Here is a 20620-nt window from a genome sequence, read left to right on the forward strand (position 1 = left end):
ATTTGCTATGTCTCTAGCTTTGCCATTGCTTGTTTTGCCTAAACCTGTCCCGGTAGTGGGTATCGACTCCACTCCACTTGCTAATGGTTATTTTACACAGCATACCCCTGTTTTTGAACTCATTGTTGGCTCCATTCATTTGGAGCAGTGCTCTGTACTGGTGATGCAGGGATTATCATCCGATTTGATTTTAGGCCTTCCCTGGTTGCAGATGCATAATCCCACGTTTAACTGGAATACTGCGGATCTTACCAAATGGGGTAATGAATGCATGACGTCCTGTTTTTCTCTTAATTTTATTTCTCTCCCTGAGGAGGTGAACACTCTACCTGAGTTTATTCAGGACTTCGCTGATGTTTTTTTTTTAAACAGGCCTCAGAAGTGTTACCTCCTCATAGAGAATACGATTGCGCAATCGATTTGGTACCAGGAGCTAAGCTCCCTAAGGTTTAATCTCTCTTGTCCCGAACGTGAGGCCATGAGAGAATATATCCAGGAAAGCCTGGCCAAGGGTTACATTCGCTCCTCTACTTCTCCGGTAGGTGCAGGCTTCTTCTTCGTAGTGAAGAAGGATGGTGGTCTTAGGCCGTGCATCGATTACCGAAACTTGAATAAGGTCACTGTAAGGAACCAGTATCCCCTTCCTTTGATTCCTGATCTCTTCAATCAGGTTCAGGGGGCCCAATGGTTCTCTAAGTTTGATCTACGGGGGGCTTATAACCTTATCCGCATCAAAGAGGGGGATGAGTGCAAGACTGCGTTTAACACGCCCGAAGGTCATTTCGAATACCTCGTCATGCCCTTTGGGTTGTGTAATGCTCCCGTGGTCTTCAAGAATTTCATAAATGAGATTTTAAGAGACAACCTGGGGGTATTTCTTGTAGTGTACCTTGATGACATACTTGTGTTATCCAAGGACTGGTCCTCCCACATTGAGCATGTCAGGAAGGTGCTCCAGGCCCTTCGGGAAAACAAACTCTTTGCTAAATCCGAAAAATGTGTGTTTGGGGTGCAGGAGATACCATTTTTGGGTCAAATCCTCACTCCTCATGAATTCCGCATGGACCCTGCCAAGGTTCAGGCTGTGACTGAATGGGTCCAACCTGCCTCCCTGAAGGCGTTAGTGCTTCCTGGGGTTTGCTAATTATTACAGGAGATTTATTGCTAACTTCTCAGTCATCGCTAAGCCTCTTACGGATCTTATGTGCAAAGGTGCTGATCTCCTCCACAGGCCTCCGGAGGCGGTCCAGGCTTTTGAGATACTTAAGAAGTGCTTTATCTCTGCCCCAGTGCTGATTCAGCCTAACCAAATGGAGCCATTCATCGTGGTGGTTGACGCCTCTGAGGTGGGTGTGGGTGCTGTCTTGTCCCAGGGTACCAGGTCCCTCGCCCATCTCCGTCCCTGTGCCTACTTCTCCAGGAAGTTCTCGCCCACTGAGAGTAACTATGACGTGGGCAACCGCGAACTCTTGGCCATCAAATGGGCATTTGAGAGTGGCGCCACTTCTTGGAGGGGGCTAGGCACCAGGTAACTGTCCTTACCGACCACAAGAATCTGGTTTTCCTATAATCTGCACGGAGGCTAAACCCGAGACAAGCTCGATGGGCGTTGTTTTTTACTAGATTCAACTTTGTGGTCACCTATAGGGCTGGGTCTAAACATATCAAAGCTGATGCACTGTCGCATAGCTTCATGGCGAGCCCTCCTTCGGAGGAAGATCCTGCTTGTGTTTTGCCCCCAGGTATAATCATATCCTCTGTTGATTCTGACTTAGTCTCCGAAATTGTGGCTGATCAAGGTTCAGCTCCCGGGAACTTTCCTGAGAACAAGCTGTTTGTTCCCCTGCAATTCCGGCCAAGGGTACTCAGGGAAAATCATGACTCTCCACTGTCTGGCCATCCAGGCATCCTGGGTATCAAGCACCTCATTGCTAGAAACTATTGGTGGCCTGGGTTGCCTAAAGGCGTTATGGCCTATGTCACCACTTGTGAAATTTGTGCTAGGTCCAAGACTCCCAGGTCCCGACCAGCGGGCTTACTATGTTCTTTGCCCATTCCCCAGAGACCTTGGACCCATATCTCCATGGATTTTATCACCGATCTGCCCCCATCTCAAGGCAAGTCGGTCGTGTGGGTTGTAGTAGACCGCTTCAGTAAGATGTGCAACTTTGTGCCCCTCAAGAAACTACCCAATGCCAAGACATTAGCTACCTTGTTTGTCAAACACATTCTGCGTGTCCATGGGGTTCCTGTCAATATTGTTTCTGACAGAGGGGTACAATTTGTTTCATTGTTTTGGAGAGCTTTCTGTAAAAAGTTGGAGATTGATCTGTCCTTCTCCTCAGCCTTCCATCCTGAAACTAATGGCCAAACTGAGAGGACTAATCAGTCTCTAGAACAATAGTTAAGGTGTTTTATCTCCGACTGTCAATATCATTGGGTCTCATTCATTCCCCTCGCCGAATTGTCCCTTAATAACCGGGTCAGTAACTCGTCAGGGGTCTCCCCCTTTTTCTGTAATTTTGAGTTTAATCCACGGTTCTCCTCCGTTTCACCTGGTGGTTCCAACAATCCCGAGGTAGATGTAGTTCATTGGGAACTGTGCACAGTCTGGGCCCAGGTTCAGAAGAACCTAGAGGCGTCCCAGAGCATACAAAAGACTCAGGCAGATAGAAGACGTTCTGCTAACCCCTTGTTTGTGGTCGGGGATCTGGTGTGGCTATGTTCAAAAAATTTGCATCTTAAAGTTCCGTCCCAAAAATTTGCTCCCCGATATATAGTGCCGTACAAGGTTATTGAGGTCCTTAACCCTGTCTCCTTCCGGCTGGAGTTACCCCCGTCTTTTCAAATACACGACGTGTTTCATGCCTCCCTCCTGAAACGCTGCTCCCCGTCCTTGGCTACCTCGAGGAAACCTCCGGTCCCTGTTCTCACCCCTGAAGGGGTAGAATTCGAGGTGGCCAAGATTGTGGATAGCAGGATGGTCCAAGGCTCCCTCCAGTACCTTGTCCATTGGAGAGGATACGTGCCTCAGGAGAGGACTTGGGTACCCGCCCGGGATGTTCACGCTGGGGTATTGCCCAGGAGGTTCCATCTTCGGTTCCCCAATAAGCCAGGTCCACCTAGGAAGGGTCCAGTGGCCCCTCATAAAAGGGGTGGGGGTACTGTAAAGGATTTACTAGACACAGCTTCTGTGTCGACGCCCGTGATTAATCAGTCTGCATCTGCTCCTAGGTCTGATAGAGTGACTTGATCTACTACCACTCAGGCTGGTAGGCTGAGAAGTGGGAGAACCTATCACAGCCTGGCCAGACGGCGCTAGCTCCCGCCCTCGGTCTATTTATACCTTAATTTCCTGCTTTTCCTTTGCCTGTGATTCTGTCTGGTTTCCTGGCTCTGCTGCTCCTGCTAGTACTATTGACCTCTGCTTCAATTTGACCCTGGCTTTACTGACTACTCTCCTGCTCTGCATTTGGTACCTCGTACACTCCTGGTTTGACTTGGCTCATTCGCTACTCTTGTTGCTCACTGTGTTGCCTTGGGCAACTGCCCCATTTCCCTTAGCTTCTGTGTACCCTCGTCTGTCTGTCGTGCACTTATTGAGCGTAGGGACCGTCGCCCAGTTGTACGCTGTCGCCTAGGACGGGCCGTGCAAATAGGCAGGGACTGAGTGGCGGGTAGATTAGGGCTCACCTGTCTGTCTCCCTACCCCGACATTACAGGAATATCCTTGGCATTTAATTATTAGTCCTGTATGTGTTAACACCTACACTGACATGGTTTCCCTTTTATGTATAAAAGGTACAAAATGGTTCATTATCTTTAGGGTATATTCACACTTTGTTGCAGAAATTTCTGCAACTGTCCCATTCATAAGAATGGGGTTTGCAGATATCCATGCACATGCTGCAGAAACAACCCCATTCACATGTGTGGAATAGATTTTCAGACACAGACATTTCTGCAACAATCTACCACGCGTGAATATACCCTTACAGATAACTAGTACCAGCGCTGCAACAGTAGTCTTGTATTGGTTGTTATGATGCGTAGGGCATGGGTTTATTAGATTCTAGTCTAGAAGGGTAACTGCAGCTAAACATGTGGACCTTCCCTTGAGTACTGTGTACAGTTCTAGAAAGACATCTATAAAATAGGGAAAATTCAGAGGAGGGCAACTAAAATGGCTTATGGGATGAATAACAAAGCAAATAGGAAAAACCTAAAGAATGAAACCTGTACAACCCAAAGGAGAGACGGGAGAGAGGTGATATGATATTAAAAAAAAAACAACTTTCAAATATACAAACGGTATTAATAAAGTTCAGTCAGGCAGTATTTTAAGAATAAACTGGTTTCTGAAATGTAACAAGAAAAAAAATATTTTCAACAAAGGTAATACATTTTTGAAACAGTCTTCTGACAGCTGTTGTGGGGACTTATACAGTTAAAGCATTCAAGAATGATTCGGACAGACATATGTTTATTGTCTAATGTTAAGAATTAAAAAACAGCGGTATAAATAAATATATATGTGTGTGTTTGTCACAGCGCGGGGTGTGGACCCACTGGGTCGTACCGCGTAGCGGGATAGCAGCTGGCCAAATGGGTATAATGCAATGTCTATAGTTCAGAAAGGGTACCTAAGGCAATTTAGACAGTAGCGGTGCATTCAGGCCAAGATGAGGCTCCGACAGCAGACAGACACCCGGCGGGGTGCAACACAATAGATACAGCGGAGGGCACAACACGACTCCAACTCTTGAAGGCACAGAGGCACGATAGCACGGGATACACGGTACAGGCAGCAAGAACGGGTAACACTGGAAAACACTAGGAGACCATTTGCAGGGACAAACTTAAGGTAACACAACAATGCTCAGGAAAGGATCGAGAGGGCAGAGCCCCTTTTATAGTCCAGAAGCATTCTGGGCTAATTGCAGTATTCTGCAACAGTGCGCATACTGGCCCTTTAAGGTTGTGCACGTGCGCGGCGCGCGCGCGCCCTGCGGGAGACAGTGTCCGGACCCGGAAGTGAGTGCCAGTGTCTCCCGGGAGGGAGATGTCACCGGGAACTCGCTCGTCCATGGCTGCGGCCGTCTGAGGGTAAGTCAGGACGACGGTCCGCGGCCATAGACGTTACAGTATCCCCTCTCTTACGCCCCCTCTTTTAGGGGCCAGAGCGGGAGAGAAACTTCTTCATGAGGGCAGGAGCATTGATGTTCTCCTCTGGCTCCTAAAACCTCTCCTCTGAGCCAAATCCCCTCCAATCTACCAAATAAAACATTCTTCCTCCTACACTCTTGGTGTCCAAGATCTTTCTCACCTCGAATGTCCCTGACGAGCCGCCAGGAGCCACTGCCGAACTAGGAGTCCTGGAGTAGCGGTACAGAACCACAGGCTTCAGCAGGGAGACATGGATGGAGTTTGGGATCTTGAGGGTAGGAGGCAGCCGAAGCTTGTAAGACACAGGATTTATCTGCAGCAGAATCTCAAAGGGTCCGAGAAACCTGGGGGCAAACTTGCAAGATGGCACCCTCAGCCGGATATTCTTGGAAGACAGCCAGACCTTAGTACCTGGAATAAACTGGGGTGGTTCTCATCTTCTAGTGTCTGCCTTTCGCTTCATGCAGTCGACTGCCAGCAGAATAGAAAATCGGGTCTGCTGCCATATCTGCAGTAAGTCCCTGAAAGTAGAGTCAGCTGCAGGCACCTGGGACATAGTGGAAACAGGAAGAGGTATTGTTGGATGTTGGCCATAGACAATGAAGAATGGGCTGGCGGTGGTGGACTCACTAGTATGGTTGTTATAAGAGAACTCAGCCCAAGGAAGCAGCTGCACCCAGTCACCATGCTGCCTGGAGATAAAGTGCCGCAGATAGTTCTCCATAATCTGATTAACCCTCTCGACTTGACCATTGGACTGGGGATAGTAGGCCAAGGAGAAGTCCAACTTTACACCGAGGAGTCCGTAGAGTGCTCTCCAGAACTTTGAGGTGAACTGAACCCCTCGATCTGAGACAATATGCAGAGGCAAGCCGTGCAGACGGAAGATGTGTTGGACGAAGAGGCCGGCCAGTCGGGAAGCAGAAGGCAGACCAGTCAGTGGAACAAAATGAGCCATTTTGGAAAATCGATCCACCACCACCCAGACCACACTGCATCCAGCAGAGAGAGGCAGATCTGTGACAAAGTCCATTGCAATATGTCGCCAGGGGGCATCGGGTACAGGCAGCGGCTGGAGCAGACAAGCTGGTCAGGAGTGGGCAACTTTATTTGCTGCGCACACCGTGCAGGAGGAGACAAAATCTGTGACGTCTTTGGGCAGCGTGGGCCACCAGAACTGACGGGCAATTAGGTCTCAGGTCTAAAGGGCACCCGTGTGACCTGCCAGCTTGGAACTGTGTCCCCAGCGAAGGAGTCTTCCTCTGTCTGCCGGACGTACAAAGGTCCTTCCCGGAGGAATGTCTCTAACCTGCAAAGGGTTGACAGAGATGATGCAGGAAGGGTCAATGATATTCTGTGGGGACTCCACGGTGTCTTCTGTCTCGAACGACCTAGACAAGGCATCGGCCCTCACATTCTTGTCAACAGGGCGGTAGTGGAGCTCAAACTGCGACCGAGCGAAGAACAGCGACCACCTGGCCTGACAAGGGTTCAGCCGTTGAGCCATCTGGAGAGGTTCTTGTGATCCGTGAAGACCAGGATTGGATGAGCTGCGACCTCTAGTAGGTGTCTCCATTCCTGCAGAGCCAACTTGATGGCCAGTAACTCCCGATCCCCAATCGAGTAGTTTCACTCTGCAGGACAAAAAATCTTAGCGTAGTAGCCACATACCACAGTCTTGCCTTTGGAATCTCTCTGGAACAGAAGTGAGCCAGCACCAACAGAGGAGGCATCCACCTCCAACGAAAACTGTAGGGACACATTAGGATGATGAAGGATTGAGGCTTACGTGAAGGCCTTCTTTAAGCTTTTTAACACGGCCTCTGCTTCTGGAGTCCACGCCTTGGCATTCATGCCCTTTTTGGTGAGGGTAGAGATGGGAGCTGTCATTGAGGAGAAGTTGGGAATGAACAGCCAATAGAAGTTGGTGAATTCCAGGAAGCGCTGTATGGCCCTTAAGCCTTGAGGCCGTGGCCATTACAAGACAGCCTTTACCTTTTCAGGATCCATTTTGAGGCCCTGATCGGAGATGATGTAGCCCAGGAAGGGTAGAGACTTTCTCTCGAACACGCATTTCTCCAGCTTGGCATATAGGTGATTCTCCCTTAATCTAAGCAAAACTTGGCGGACATGTCTCTGATGAGTTACTGGATCTGGGGAAAAAATCAAAATGTCATCGAGATACAACACAGACATAGAGGAGATCACGGAAAATGTCATTGACAAATTTTTTAAAGACTGTGGGGGCGTTACACAGGCCGAAGGGCATAACCAGGTATTCGTAGTACCCATCACGTGTATTAAATGCCGTCTTCCACTCGTCACCCTGACGAATCCGGATTAGATTGTAGGCCCCCCCGCAGGTCTAGTTTAGAAAAAAAATTGCCCCAGTATGCGATCAAACAGTTCGGAGATTAAAGGAAATGGGTATCTGTTCTTTATCGTGATCTGGTTGAGACCCCGGTAGTCAATGCAGGGTCGGAGAGATCCGTCTTTCTTTTTAGCAAAGAAAAACCCGGCCCGGCCAGGGATGAGGGATTTGCATATGAAGCTCCTCTCTAAATTCTCCTTAATAGAGACAGACATCGACTGGGTTTCAGGTAAGGAGGGTATACTCTACCGCGAGAAGGAGACGAATTAGGAACCAAGTCAATAGGACAATCATACGCTCGATGTGGTGGCAACGTCTCTACCTCCTTCTTGTCGAACACATCCGAGAACTGAGAGTAGGAAGAGGGCAACCCTGCCAATGACTGATGCGGAGGAGGCTGAAGCAGATGAATATGCCCCAGATAGCGGTTGAGGCACTTGGGACCCCACTGGAGAACCTCTACGGAGTTCCAATCCAGGACTGGGGCGTGTAGACGGAGCCAAGGAAAACCCAGCAACACGGGGTTGACGGCCTTGGGTAGGACAAACAGGGAGATGAGCTCAGAATGAAGAGCTCCCACTTGAAGCCTCAGCGGTTTGGTCACAGACAATATTGGGTCGGGCAGCGGCAGTCTATCTACTGAGGCAACGATCAACGGCTTCTCCAGAAGGGTGGTGGGCAAGTAAAGAAGATCCACAAGGTCTCCGCGTATAAAATTGGCTGCAGAGCCAGAGTCCAGATAGGCAGAGACCAGATGGGACCTCTCGTCAGCGACAATAGCCATAGGGATGGACAATTTGGAGGAGAGTTCTCTGTCAAATGCTGTGTCGCCCCGGGTTGTCTCTCCAACCAATCCTAGGCGCTGGAGTTTTTTGGCTTCTGGGGATACAGACGCACAACATGGCCATCTGTTTCTCCTGGACAGATAGTTTAAGCCGATCTACTTGCATCGGGACCTCGGGTGGAGCAACAGATGAGGGAAAGAGAGGTTGCTGGAAGTTGGGAGCCAATTTAGGGAGCCTTCTCTCTCGACGAACCTCTTGGGATCTTTCTCTGAGCCTTATTTCAACCCGGGTGGCAAGTAAAATTTGGTCGTCCAAGGTAGGTGGTAGATCACGAACAGCTAGTTCGTCCTTGATCTCGGATGAGAGACCATGCCAGAAGGAAGCTACTAACGCCTCGTTGTTCCAGGACAGCTTTCCTGCCAAGGTCCGGAACTGGATGGTGTACTCGCCCACAGAGGTGTCCTCCTGGCGAAGGTTCAGTATAGAAGTAGCTGCCGATGAAACTCGTCCAGGCTCCTCGAACACAGTGCGGAATAGCCGCAGGAACACCTGGAAGTCTCGGGTCTCAGGTCCCTGTCGTTCCCGGATTGGGTTCGCCCACGCCAGAGCCTTGCCGGCAAGCAGAGAAACAATGAAGGTGATCTTCGCGCCGTCTGAGGGAAATACTCTGGCAAGCAGGGTGAAGTGGATATGACACTGGTTGAGAAATCCCCTGCATACGCTTGCGTCTCCGTAGAAACGAGGTGGTAGTGGCAGCGAGAACCGAGGATCACAACCGGTGCTGACAGGAGGTGTAGCAGGAGGATCAGTCGGAGAAGCTGGAACAGGAGCAGAGGAGGAAGCAGCGAGCGCCCCTAGCTGTAGTTTCATGGAGTTTACTGCCACAAGAAGTTGATCCTGTCGTGTTCGCAGGTCCTGCAGGTTTGCTTGCATGGCTTGGGAAGGTGACAGGCCCTTGAATTGACCAGCAGGGTCCATGGCCTGAGCGTACTGTCACGGCGCAGGGGTGTGGACCCACTGGGCCGTACCGCGTAGCGGGATAGCAGCTGGTCTAACAGCTATAATGCAATGCCTATAGTTCAGAAAGGGTACCTGAGGCAATGTAGACAGTAGCGGTGGATTCAGGCTAAGATGAGGCTCCAACAGCACACAGACACCCGGCGGGGTGCGACACAATAGATGCAGCGGAGGGCACAACACGACTCCAACTCTTGAAGGCACAGAGGCACGGTAGCACGGGATACAAGGTACAGGCAGCAGGAACGGGTAACACTGGGAACCGGAAAACACTAGGAGACCATTTGCAGGGAAAAACTTAAGGTAACACAGCAACGCTCAGGCAAGGATCGAAGAAGCATTCTGGACTAATTGCAGTATTCTGCAACTGTGCGCGTACTGGCCCTTCAAGGTCGTGCATGCGTGGGCGCGCGCCCTGCAGGAGACAGTGTCCGGACCCGGAAGTGAGTGCCGGCGTTTCCCAGGAGGGGGATTCCGCCGGGAAACTCGCTCGTCCATGGCCGCAGCCGTCATAGGGTAAGTCAGCACGACGGTCCGCGGCCAGACGTTACAGTGTGTGGGTGTATGTTTATGTGTGCGTATATATATATAATATAAAAAAATATATGCACAAAAAGTCAGACTTGGACGGACCTGTAGATTTTTTTTGCCGTCAAAAATTCTATCGTCCTATGTAATGTCAACTAGCACACCGGAATTCCTTGTCACTATTTCTGAGGGTTCAGTCCAGGCCTATAAGAAACTGTAATAGTGAGTTCAGACCTCGAGATTTGTATCGCCGATTTTTGGTGTAGATTTTGCACCGAAAGGCTGCAACACTTTTCAACATAATACATGTGGCACATAAACAAGTAGCGGAATAAATCAGGGCAGAAATCGGGGCATTCTATGGATTTTTAAATCCACAGCATGTCAACTCTGTTGCCGAAATTCCGCTGATTCTCAAAGCGTATTTTATGCTTTGCATCTGAGGATTTCCTTTTGTAACCCTGGATTCCTGCACCAGACCTTTGATAGATGTATAATTTACCTTAAAGGTTGCATTTTTCCATAACTTAAATAAAGATGTAATCATTCTGAAAAAAACTCTCAAAGGGGTTCAATGGGCTCTTTGTCAAATAGATCACTTATTTTTTCCATTTCTTTATTCCCTTTTTCCTTTAAGGCATGCCGTGATTTCTTGGAATTAGCAGAAACCCATAGCCGTAAATGGCATCGTGCTTTGCAATATGAGCGTGAGCAGAGAGTCCGTTTGGAAGAGACCATTGAGCAGCTAGCGAAACAGCATAATAGCCTGGAAAGAGCCTGCCGAGGAGCACCTGCTCTGTCTTCTAACCCTACAGGAATTGCAAGTTCTGTTAAAGGTAAATTGTCATCACAGCTTTTGTTTGACCATATCTACCCCGAATAACAAACCAGTGGAAAATCCCAATGAGATATCATAACATTATGGTTGGTGGGGGGTATAAATTCTGGGAGCCCTGGCTCTTCTCTTGCCTATCGGTGCTCTTAGCCACCCTTTGCAAAAAACTGCACCACAGCCCCATTTAAGTGAATTAGGGCTGTTTTGTAGTCTCCTAAAAAGCGGGTGGCCGGTAGCGTCGCTGTTCAGGGAATCACTGCATAACGGAACGTGGGGGTCCCAGCAGCTAGCCACCACCAATTAGTAAGTGATTGCATAGTCTAGCGATATGTCATCACATAATATGGTAGGAAATCCCTATAGATATTGGTTTTCCCACAACTGGATAAGAAATTGTGCTTGATTCACTGTTTGGGGTTGCAAAAAGGATGGACTGGGGGATGTGCACTTTTCATATTAGAAAAAATTGCTTGTATGAGATTAGAAAAACATGGTTTCTCTGTTTGTGGCTCTGTTTCAGTGGGACAAAGCTGCAATACCAGACACAGCCCATGAACAGGATTGGCACGGTTTCTGGAAGAAAGCAGCTATGTGTTTCTAATCTTGTACAACCCCTCTACCACTGCCAGCAGCTGCCATTAATATAGCACAACTTTGAGTATAGTGAAACCATAAAATAGTACAGCATGTCTGTGAGCGGTTTTAGCAGCTGTTTATGTTCCATCAGCTAATTATATCTCTATATCCTGTAAGGTAATTTAGCTTAATTATTTTACACAGGACATATTGTAATTATGTTCTGTAAGATCTAATGCTAGAGGTTTTTTATATTAATGTTTGTAATTAAAATGTTTAAGGCTTTGCTGCAAAAAATCTTTAGCTCGCAAGCAGGGGTGGACTGACCACCATTCGAACATTAGGGCAGTGCATGGTGCCCATGACTATACAGTCTACATAAAGAAGAAAAAAGTGATGAAATACATTTTATTAAATTAAATTAAGTGTATCATGGCTATATTGGTATAAAAGGCCCATGACCTTTATGCCAGATCACTCTCAGTCTACTCATGCTCACAACCATTAAAGGGATCCTTTCACCCGCATTTTACCTATTAAACCAGCAATACATGGTGGAAGTGGGTGAAAAATAATTTTTATGTAACCTATATTTATCTTCTAAGTAAGCTCTGTACCTTTAGTATTCCGTTATTTAGTGTTTCCCCGCCGTATGCTAATGAGCATAAACGAGTCATATCTTGATTCCTTAAGCCTTTCCGAGTTAACCCCACCTCCTTACTTTAGATTGACAGCTCCTCGCCTTCCCCCAGAACACACGAAATCCTGCGCTAGCGCATCAATGTCCTGTTCTGGTGTGTGCGCACAATGAGACACCATAGTGGCGCAGACGAAGGAGGGAAGGCTGTCGTACCATACATGACAGGCGCATGCGCGCTATCTCAGATGAGATTTTGGCATTCCAGACGAGCCAGTTTTTGGCGGTGGGCGGGCATAAGCCGAGGAACAAATGAGACTACCGGATTATTACCATAAAAGGCGCAAAATGTTTGCAGACTGTTATTTTACAGTAAGAGGAGGAGTTTAGGAGACAGCAAAGAGCTTTTGACAGCAGCGGCCAGCGAGGGGGGAGTAGAGTTCAGTAGGTGAAATGCTGGTGACAGGTTCCCTTTAAGGAGGCTGTCTGTTCAAGACAACACCTTTTCTAAAAATGGTTGCCCTGGTGACCAGCTGATTGATGGATGCAGTTGTTTTCTCTGGGGAAAGTTTAGTCTGGCTATTTCTTTCAAATGACTGGTGGGCCATGTAATATATGGATAGGCCGTGTCCGCCCTAGAAGTAGGTGGTTTACTTAGCAGCTTTTCACTCTAGCTCATAAAGGAGGGTCTTAACCGCAGTAATTTCCACATGCCCTAATTATATGGACAGAGATTGAGAGTTTAGCCCTCTTGTCAAGTTGTTTAATACTTTATTAAGTAGTTTCTTAGTCATCGGTTTCTTGGTGACAAACAGTATGTCTACCATTATAGTTTCTGGAGTTATCACCCAGATTTCCTAGAAACATATATAACCAAGAAATAGCTGCACTAAGTTTTTATAGTGTATCAAATTTTAACTTTTTTTTAAAGTTAAAGAAATCATCTGTTTAACCCTTTCCCTGCCAGGGGTTTCTGGACATTATGCACCTCTGGCAAACAGGACAATTTTCACTCCTTTGACATATACAAATAAAGTCTCTTTCAGATGCCAGTATATAGGTCAGTATTTTGCATCAGTAATTGTCAGCCAAAACTAGGAGTGGAACGTACACAGAGAAAAGAATAATAGAAAAATTTACACTTCTTTCGTGTTTTGTAACCACTCCTGATTTCGGCTTACAAATACTGAGGCAAAATACTGACCCAAATTCTGTAGTGTGAAATATGCCAAGTAGACACCCAGAACAATGTCAATATGCCTCTCTGCACTTTATAGTTGCCTCCGTTCAGTTTTGTGTCATCATTTTTCTGAAAAAATGCATACAAATTCATGTTGGTGGTTAAAAGTCTGACACAAAAAGAAAATTAGACACACAGCACGTCCTAAAAATAAAAGTTAAAGATGTGCAGAAATCATACATGTCACATTTGTCTATATTTACATTAAATAATCTTCACCAAAAAAAACATAAAAATATATTCACAAAATGACCAGAACTACGGAGACTAAAAATCTGGTTAGAAGATGGAAATTTTAAAAAGTAGCAGTTTATAAAATTGGGGGATTACACACCTTGAAAACCTATATATTTTTTTGAAAGGAGACAGCCTGACGATTGCAGTTATCTTAACGTGCTATTTACATTTACATTACATATATGCCTGAAGTCCAAGCAGGGGATTACACAAAAAAACAATGTGAAAATAATAGATCAAGATGTGCAAAGTTTGTATATTTCGCAAGCATCTACATGAAAAAGGGCTTGTTCTCTCAAAAACGCTAAAACAGATGCCATGGAACATTTGGCCTTCTTCCGTAAAAAACACTTCCTCGATGGGTTAATATCCATAGGACTAGTGTGGATAGAAGAGTTTGTTAATAAGCAATAAATTATTAAAATTAAATGATATAGCAACCTCCAAGACAAGGACCAAAATATATTTTTTCTCTTCTAGTTGGATAGAAGTTCATTTCATTACAAACCGTATATTCTGGATTGTATACAGAGAATGTCTCTGTCCCTCGCACCTGATTATACATTGCTGTATACAGTCTCTGGGCTGTCCCTCGACATGTATATAGTTACTCTGGCTTATGGAGTCTACACTTTGATACAAGTCAGCTGGGTAACTTTTAATCCTATGGTATGTATGGCTGCTTTGTTTTTACCTCAGTAATGTGGGCCACGCTTTGGAATTTGCGACCTGACGTCACATGCTTTATCGCAGCTTCCAGGAAGTTGGCACATCCAGCCTCCACGTGGTATCACGCTGGAAGTGACGTCAATCGCTAGGACGCGTCATGGAGGCATCATGTTTAGCGTATACTGGTAAGCTGGCTCCTTATGTTTTGCACCACAGAATGTGTCTTTCTGAGTCTCCCGCTCGCTCGTAAGTTCTGGCGGGTGCAGAGTGGGGGCAGGTGATGTAACTCTCCATGAGACTTTTCCACTATTTATACCAGTCATTGTATGAGGATGCTGCACCTTGTCAGGCAGCTGAACCCTCACTTTGTTGAAGGTAACTCAGCTAGCTGTGAGGTTCCCTCTTGGAATCTTTCTTTCCTCTGGCTTACTATCTGCAATTTTGTTTTTTATACATAGATATCTTCTCCGGGAACCTTTCCTTCGGGGAAAAGTAAAAAAGAAAATCAAAGCATACACAATGTGCTTCATGTAGCAAGCCCATGCCCAGTGATTGGGAATTAGATTCAATGCAACTTATAGACTGAGTTTCTCTGATTGTTCCTCCTTGCAATCAACTCCAAAGGTTGACTTACCTTTTGCAAAACTTTCTAAATAAAAAAAAAATTCCCTCAGAAGAATCAGCTCTATTGTCAGATGCCATGGACAGAAGAGCAGACTCTCTCCTCCAAAAGATGTATGCCTCTGTGGCAGCTTCAGCTATAGTTTCTTTTGCTTCAGTGCCGGTAGGAAGAGCCCTTCGTACCTGGCTTGGTCAGTTAACCTGAGATCTTGAAGAAGGTGTCTCTAGAGAAAAATTCTAGAAAGTATGCTTATACTTAAATCAGCAGCTGAATTTTTATGTGACCAACCATTGGACACTCTGAAGTTCTCTTCATAATCCCTAGCTCTTTCCTATGCGGCTAGAAGAGCGCTTTAGATAATACTATGGAAAGGGGATATACCCTCCATGAACAACTTCTGCTCCTTGCCTTTTGAACCATCCTTGCTGTTTGGTCCTGATTTAGAAGGGGTGCTGGAGAAACTTAATGAGGGTAAAAGTGTTTCTTTTCCATAACCAGTTAAGAAACCTTCTTTTAAACCTAACTTCCTTTCAAAATGTTGTGCCAGAGTGTCTCCAAAATACAGAAAGGATCCAAGATTTAATCTTAAACAAAGGCCATAGAGAGGCAGAAGAGATTCTAAGGCTAATTTCAAGAAAAAGTTTGCAGATCCCAGGATTCAGGATCTTTGACGCCAGAGCCGCTGTTCCTCCAGTAGGTGGAAGATTATCCATCTTTCTTCCCATTTGGTTAAAGTCTGCTTCAGACAAATGGGTAAATGCTATAATTCGTGAAGTATATTTCCTGGAACTAAAAAGTCTTCCAAAAAAAAAGTTTTTCCTAAATCTCAAATCGGATCATATCATCCCATATCTCCTTCAAGACTTCACAGAGAATGGAGCTCTAGAGGAAGTCCCAAGTCATCAAGAGCGTTGAGAGGTTTATTCCCACATTTTTGCGGTACCAAAGCCACGAGTAGAATTGTCGTCTCATTATAGATTTAACATACCCCAACAAACATTTTGTGAAAATGAAGATCAAGATAGAAACCATCCGCACCAGTCTGATCCAACAGGGTGATTTTTTTTTGGCATCAATTGGTCTTCAAGATTCCTATCTGAAAGTGCCACAGAAAATTTCTTTGAATTGCAATAGCATTTCCAACCAAAGTTGTCCATCTTCATTTCAAGTGTCTTCCTTTCGGCCTAACATCGTCCCCTCACTTCTTCACGAAAGTTGCTGTTTTCTGGCTGCTCTTCTCTGGTTGAAAGGGATTTTAGTCACTCTGTACCTGGACAATTGGCTAGTCAGAGCTCCTTCCCGCAACATCCTGCTACATCATCTAGAAGCGACTCTTCAGACCCTGCAACAGCGTGGGTTTTTAATAAATTTCAAGAAATCCAACCTGATTCCCTCTTCCAACTGCAGTATCTAGGGTTTTTGGTATACACGCAAAACAAGTTCATCACTCTGTCTTCAGACAGGAGACAAAAAATTATATTGGATATCCAACATCTTAAAAAGATTTCTTCTTGTATCATTCATTATTGCATGTGCCTTCTGGGTCTTCTGATGTCATAAATAGATGCAGTAATCTGGACAAAAGCTCGTATAGGGTTGTTAGAGAACAGCATCCTGTCAGCCTGGGACAGATCTCCATTGTCACTAGACTCTCTCATGATCATCAGTTCCTCAGTGAAAAAGAATCTTGCATGGTGGCTGCAGAAGCATCGCCTGTCAGTGGGGAAATCCTTTCGCATAGTTCAAAAGACTCAACTCACCACGGATGCCTTTGGCTCAGGTTGGGGTTCCCATGCCAGGACTCTTTGGGTACAAAACAAATGGTATCAGTCGGGGAACAAACAATCCTCCAACATGAAGGGATTAAGTGCAATCAGATTGGCTCACTTTCTACCTCAATTACACAATCAAGATGTCTTAATTCAGTCGGAATGGTTTTGCTCAACAGACAGAACCAGTCGGAAGCCTTGGACAGTTTTTCAGTCTCGTGGATGACCATTTTCATTTATGTATTATGTATTTCCTCCGCTTCCTATGATTCAAAGGTTTCTGAGGAAAATCCGTGAAGAGCAAGTACAAGCTATCGCAATTCTTCCCTTCTTGCAAACTCAAGCCTGTCTATCACAATCCTCTACCCTCTTGGGATTTATCATTGGTTCTGAATTACCTCTCCGCTCCCCCGTTTGAGCCTTTTGAAAATATGGACATACAATTTTTTGCCTACAATCATGTTTGTGATTGCTATATCTTCTGCGAGAAGAATTCGTAAACTTCAAGCGCTATCCTATAAAGAGCCATATTTAAAAATTCTCTCAGACTGTGTCATTTTGAGAACTATGCCAGGTTTTTTACCTAAAGTCGCTTCTGTCAACAATATCAATTCAGAAATTGTTTTGCCAGTTTTTTTATACCTCTAATTCTGCGGGCGATAATCCAGTTCCTCATTCTCTGGACATAAAGTGAGCTATAATTACTTACCTGGATAGAACTTGTGATATTAGAAATCCAAACTTTTGTTTCTACAGTTTACGGGCAGTAATATTATATTAAAGCCGCAAAACTTGCCTTATCCAGATAGATCAATGAAGCCATTCAAATCTGTTACAAAGCACAAGGACTGTATTCACCTTTGGAATTAAATGCCCATTCAACCAGGTCAACTGCCGCCTCTTGGGCTGAAGCTAGCCATTAATCTCTGGAAGAAATATGGGCATCTCCTTCTACTATAATGAGGCATTATAGATTGGAATGTAATGGCATCTGAGGGTTCGGCTCCAGTTTAAAAAATCCCTCCCTTTTATTTCTATTTTTGCAGTGCATTGTATCTCCCATTATGCGCTGCCGTAGGACGGCCAGGAAGTAGAAAATTTAATTACCTGACAATTTATTTTATATGTAGTCCGTAGGCAGCACAAATATCCCCCCCCCCCCCCCCCATTTAACTCACTCCTGCATACGAAATATGTTTGGTCCTTGTCTTTGGGGTTGCTATATAGAGACTTAATTGGTTAATCATTTAATTGTTTTCACTTATTGCTTATTAACACACTTCTATTCACACTAGTCTTACGAATATTAACCTATCATGTGCTGCCCACAGACAATAGGAAATAAAAATTTCAGGTAAGTAAATTTTCTACATAGTGCACATCTCAGAAATTTACTATATACATTTATAAATACCTATATGAAAAAATAACCACTTCAAAAGTTAGACTGCAGCAATGCACCAATATGAAACTGCACAACCTACAAACTTAGGTGCCTTCATGCAAAATATATAATCAAATTATTTGTATTAATTTACTTAAGAACATCCAATATAAAAAAAATATTGAAAGGCAGAGCATAACATACACTGAAGTGGAAAATAGACTAGCTGTACAGGATACAAAAATACTGTAGAAATGTATATGAATAATGGTAATATAGTGCATGGATGCTTGAATACATGGAATGAGACTACAGTATATTGCTTGAAAGAGAAGTATGCAAACATAATCAAAGGCACAACCCATCCCCACAGTATATATTAACAATCTTTTCACATTTTTACGGACACATTACAAAGAGTAAGTGATAATTAAGAGCATAAGTATCATCTCTTTATAAGTGATCACACGAGTGGGATAGTAAAGATGAGTACGGGCACTACTCAAGTTGAATTAAAAAACGATTAATGTAGTACAAATGAGATATTAATAATACAAACTGGCTTTGAACCGGGGACCTATCACATGTAAGTCAAATTTGCTAACCACTACATTACAGAGACTGTGATGCTTAATACTTCTTGACAGTGTTATATAAACTTTTCAACCAGTACAGGTCAGTCGGCACTCCGCTCCCTTGTGTAAAGTAAACCTGCCAAATAGTAATAGTTGGGGGTCAATTCAATTACGGTGGGCACGGTCTCAGTCTCTCTCACCTGCGAAGTCTGTCTGCTGCGTGGGGGTGGTACCTGGTCAGAGTGAAACTCAGAGTAAGACTGGCTGCTGCATGTAGTGTGCCCTGGGAGTGACTGTGAAACTCACCAATCCCAGCCCCTCATGTAGCTTTCCCATGCTAATTAAGCACGGGAAAGCTACAAGCGGGGCTGTGATTGGTGAGTCAGACACTCAATCCACCCGCACCCCCCTGCCGGGTCTCGGTCTAAGCCGTGGTCGTGACATCAGGACCAGGTGACTCACTGCAATGACCCAATAATGGTCTGTTTCTGACTGAGGTCACCTCGTCAGAGACAATAACAGTTTGTCATACGCTCCTCCTCCACAGCCGCTCCAAGTCCACTCTCCTGTCTCTTCCTAATTGCCGGCTGCGGGGCGGGCTGTCGCCCACTTCCCTTCTTGTTTGCACTATTTTTGCGCATGTAAATTCTGGCGCATGCGCAGTGCAAATTATCAGAGGGAACGTAAGAAATCCCGGACGCTACGGACGACAGAAAAAAACGCCGAGTTTTTGTGGACTGCCCGTAAATTTACAGACGGTTAGCAACCCGGACAACAACCTTCACGCCACTTAGCATCAAACAGTAAATATAAGAAAAAATTGCATGAAAATGTAACTTTGCAACTAAAACGTTTATTCAAGCACGCTCCTTACGCAAACAAAGTATACGCTGCAAAAAACTGAGGAGTTCATACATACCACATGTGTAAAATGTGGTGTGTGTTTAAAAAAAACATCAAAGCCGCAGTAATGCAGCAACCTATTTTTCCATGCAAATTAAATTGCGGACTATCCAAATGCTAGTAAACGTCCGCTTTGCGGAGTCAATAAATGTCCTAATTAGGCGCAGAGGAGTGATTACATTAGCAACTGCTCATCATCTCACTCCTTTTCTAGAAAAAAGTTCATGTTATCACCACCCCAGGGGTCATCTACAGCCATTCAGGGAAAAGAGGAGGATAACCGATCCTCTTCTCCCTGCATGCTGTCAGCACGTAGCCCACTGGCCCCACCTCTGCTCACTCACACAGGCTGAAGTGGGAGCTATACATCTATGCAGCTCCCACTTCAGCGGCAAGCTTCTTGACTTTAAAACCAGACCAAGAAAGTGGCTTTAACCACGATCTAGCCCGCACTAGAAACACTTGTAGGCAGGACGTATCAGATACATCCATGGCAACTGAAGTGGTTTCCTGTCAGAACATATAAGATACGTCCCTGGCAGGGAAAGGATAATTGATTTTGTCTTATTAGTAATTTGCTATACAGCAATGGTCTACTCTTCCTTCAGTAGCCTGGTCCTGCTGTCATGTGTTACTGTGTCCTCTCCTCTTCTTTCTAACTTACAGACAGTATATTAAAAAGAAGAGGGATCAGAAGGAAATAACTACAGGATCAGACTACACAGGTTTAGTTTGTAGTCTGTAACCATGGGGACATATGTCTGCATAAAATAAATATTATTGATGTACAGCAAGGATGACAATGATAATATACAAAGGTTAAAGTTATGTACAAAATAGAGCAGTACAATAAGGTGAATACATGCCAAAGATAAACAAACGTGTACATATGGTAAGGTAAACTCAGAAGAACCAATAATAAGCAACTCTGAGTCTAAAAAGTTCTTCTTACAACACAATGCAACAAATACAAAAGGGTAACAAGTGCCGAGGCAAATGTGATTATCTGTTGTAGCTTCTCATAACAAAATACTAACACTGTGTGTATTGCGATTCTTGGTATGCACCATTTAAGAGTCGCATGTATCATAGCTGGTGAGATGGGAGGACAATGGCCATCTGGCTTTTAAGGTTAGGTACCCATGGCATATGGAGAATTAAGCTGCTACAAATTTTAGTAAATTTTTCTAGGCAGTCTCTATGTGCATAAATAGCTTTAGGGATACATTGGCCGCTATTTTCTAGCTCATAAAGTAGGTAGACTCTCGGCCTTCCAGAATTTAGCAACATATTTCCTGGCTATGAA

General features: G+C 45.0%; 1 protein-coding gene across 1 annotated transcript in view; it reads left to right on the top strand.

Moving 5' to 3' along the window:
- The window catches only part of OSBP2 (oxysterol binding protein 2), a 385374-nt gene that overhangs the window by 269812 nt on the left and 94942 nt on the right, over nt 1–20620 (top strand). The window contains exon 4 of the mRNA XM_075835587.1: nt 10505–10703. Within this exon, the coding sequence (XP_075691702.1) occupies nt 10505–10703 (199 nt within the window). The remainder of the gene's footprint in view (nt 1–10504; nt 10704–20620) is intronic.

The sequence above is a fragment of the Rhinoderma darwinii genome, chromosome 1 (genome assembly GCF_050947455.1).
Source record: "Rhinoderma darwinii isolate aRhiDar2 chromosome 1, aRhiDar2.hap1, whole genome shotgun sequence".
Lineage (NCBI taxonomy): Eukaryota > Metazoa > Chordata > Amphibia > Anura > Rhinodermatidae > Rhinoderma > Rhinoderma darwinii.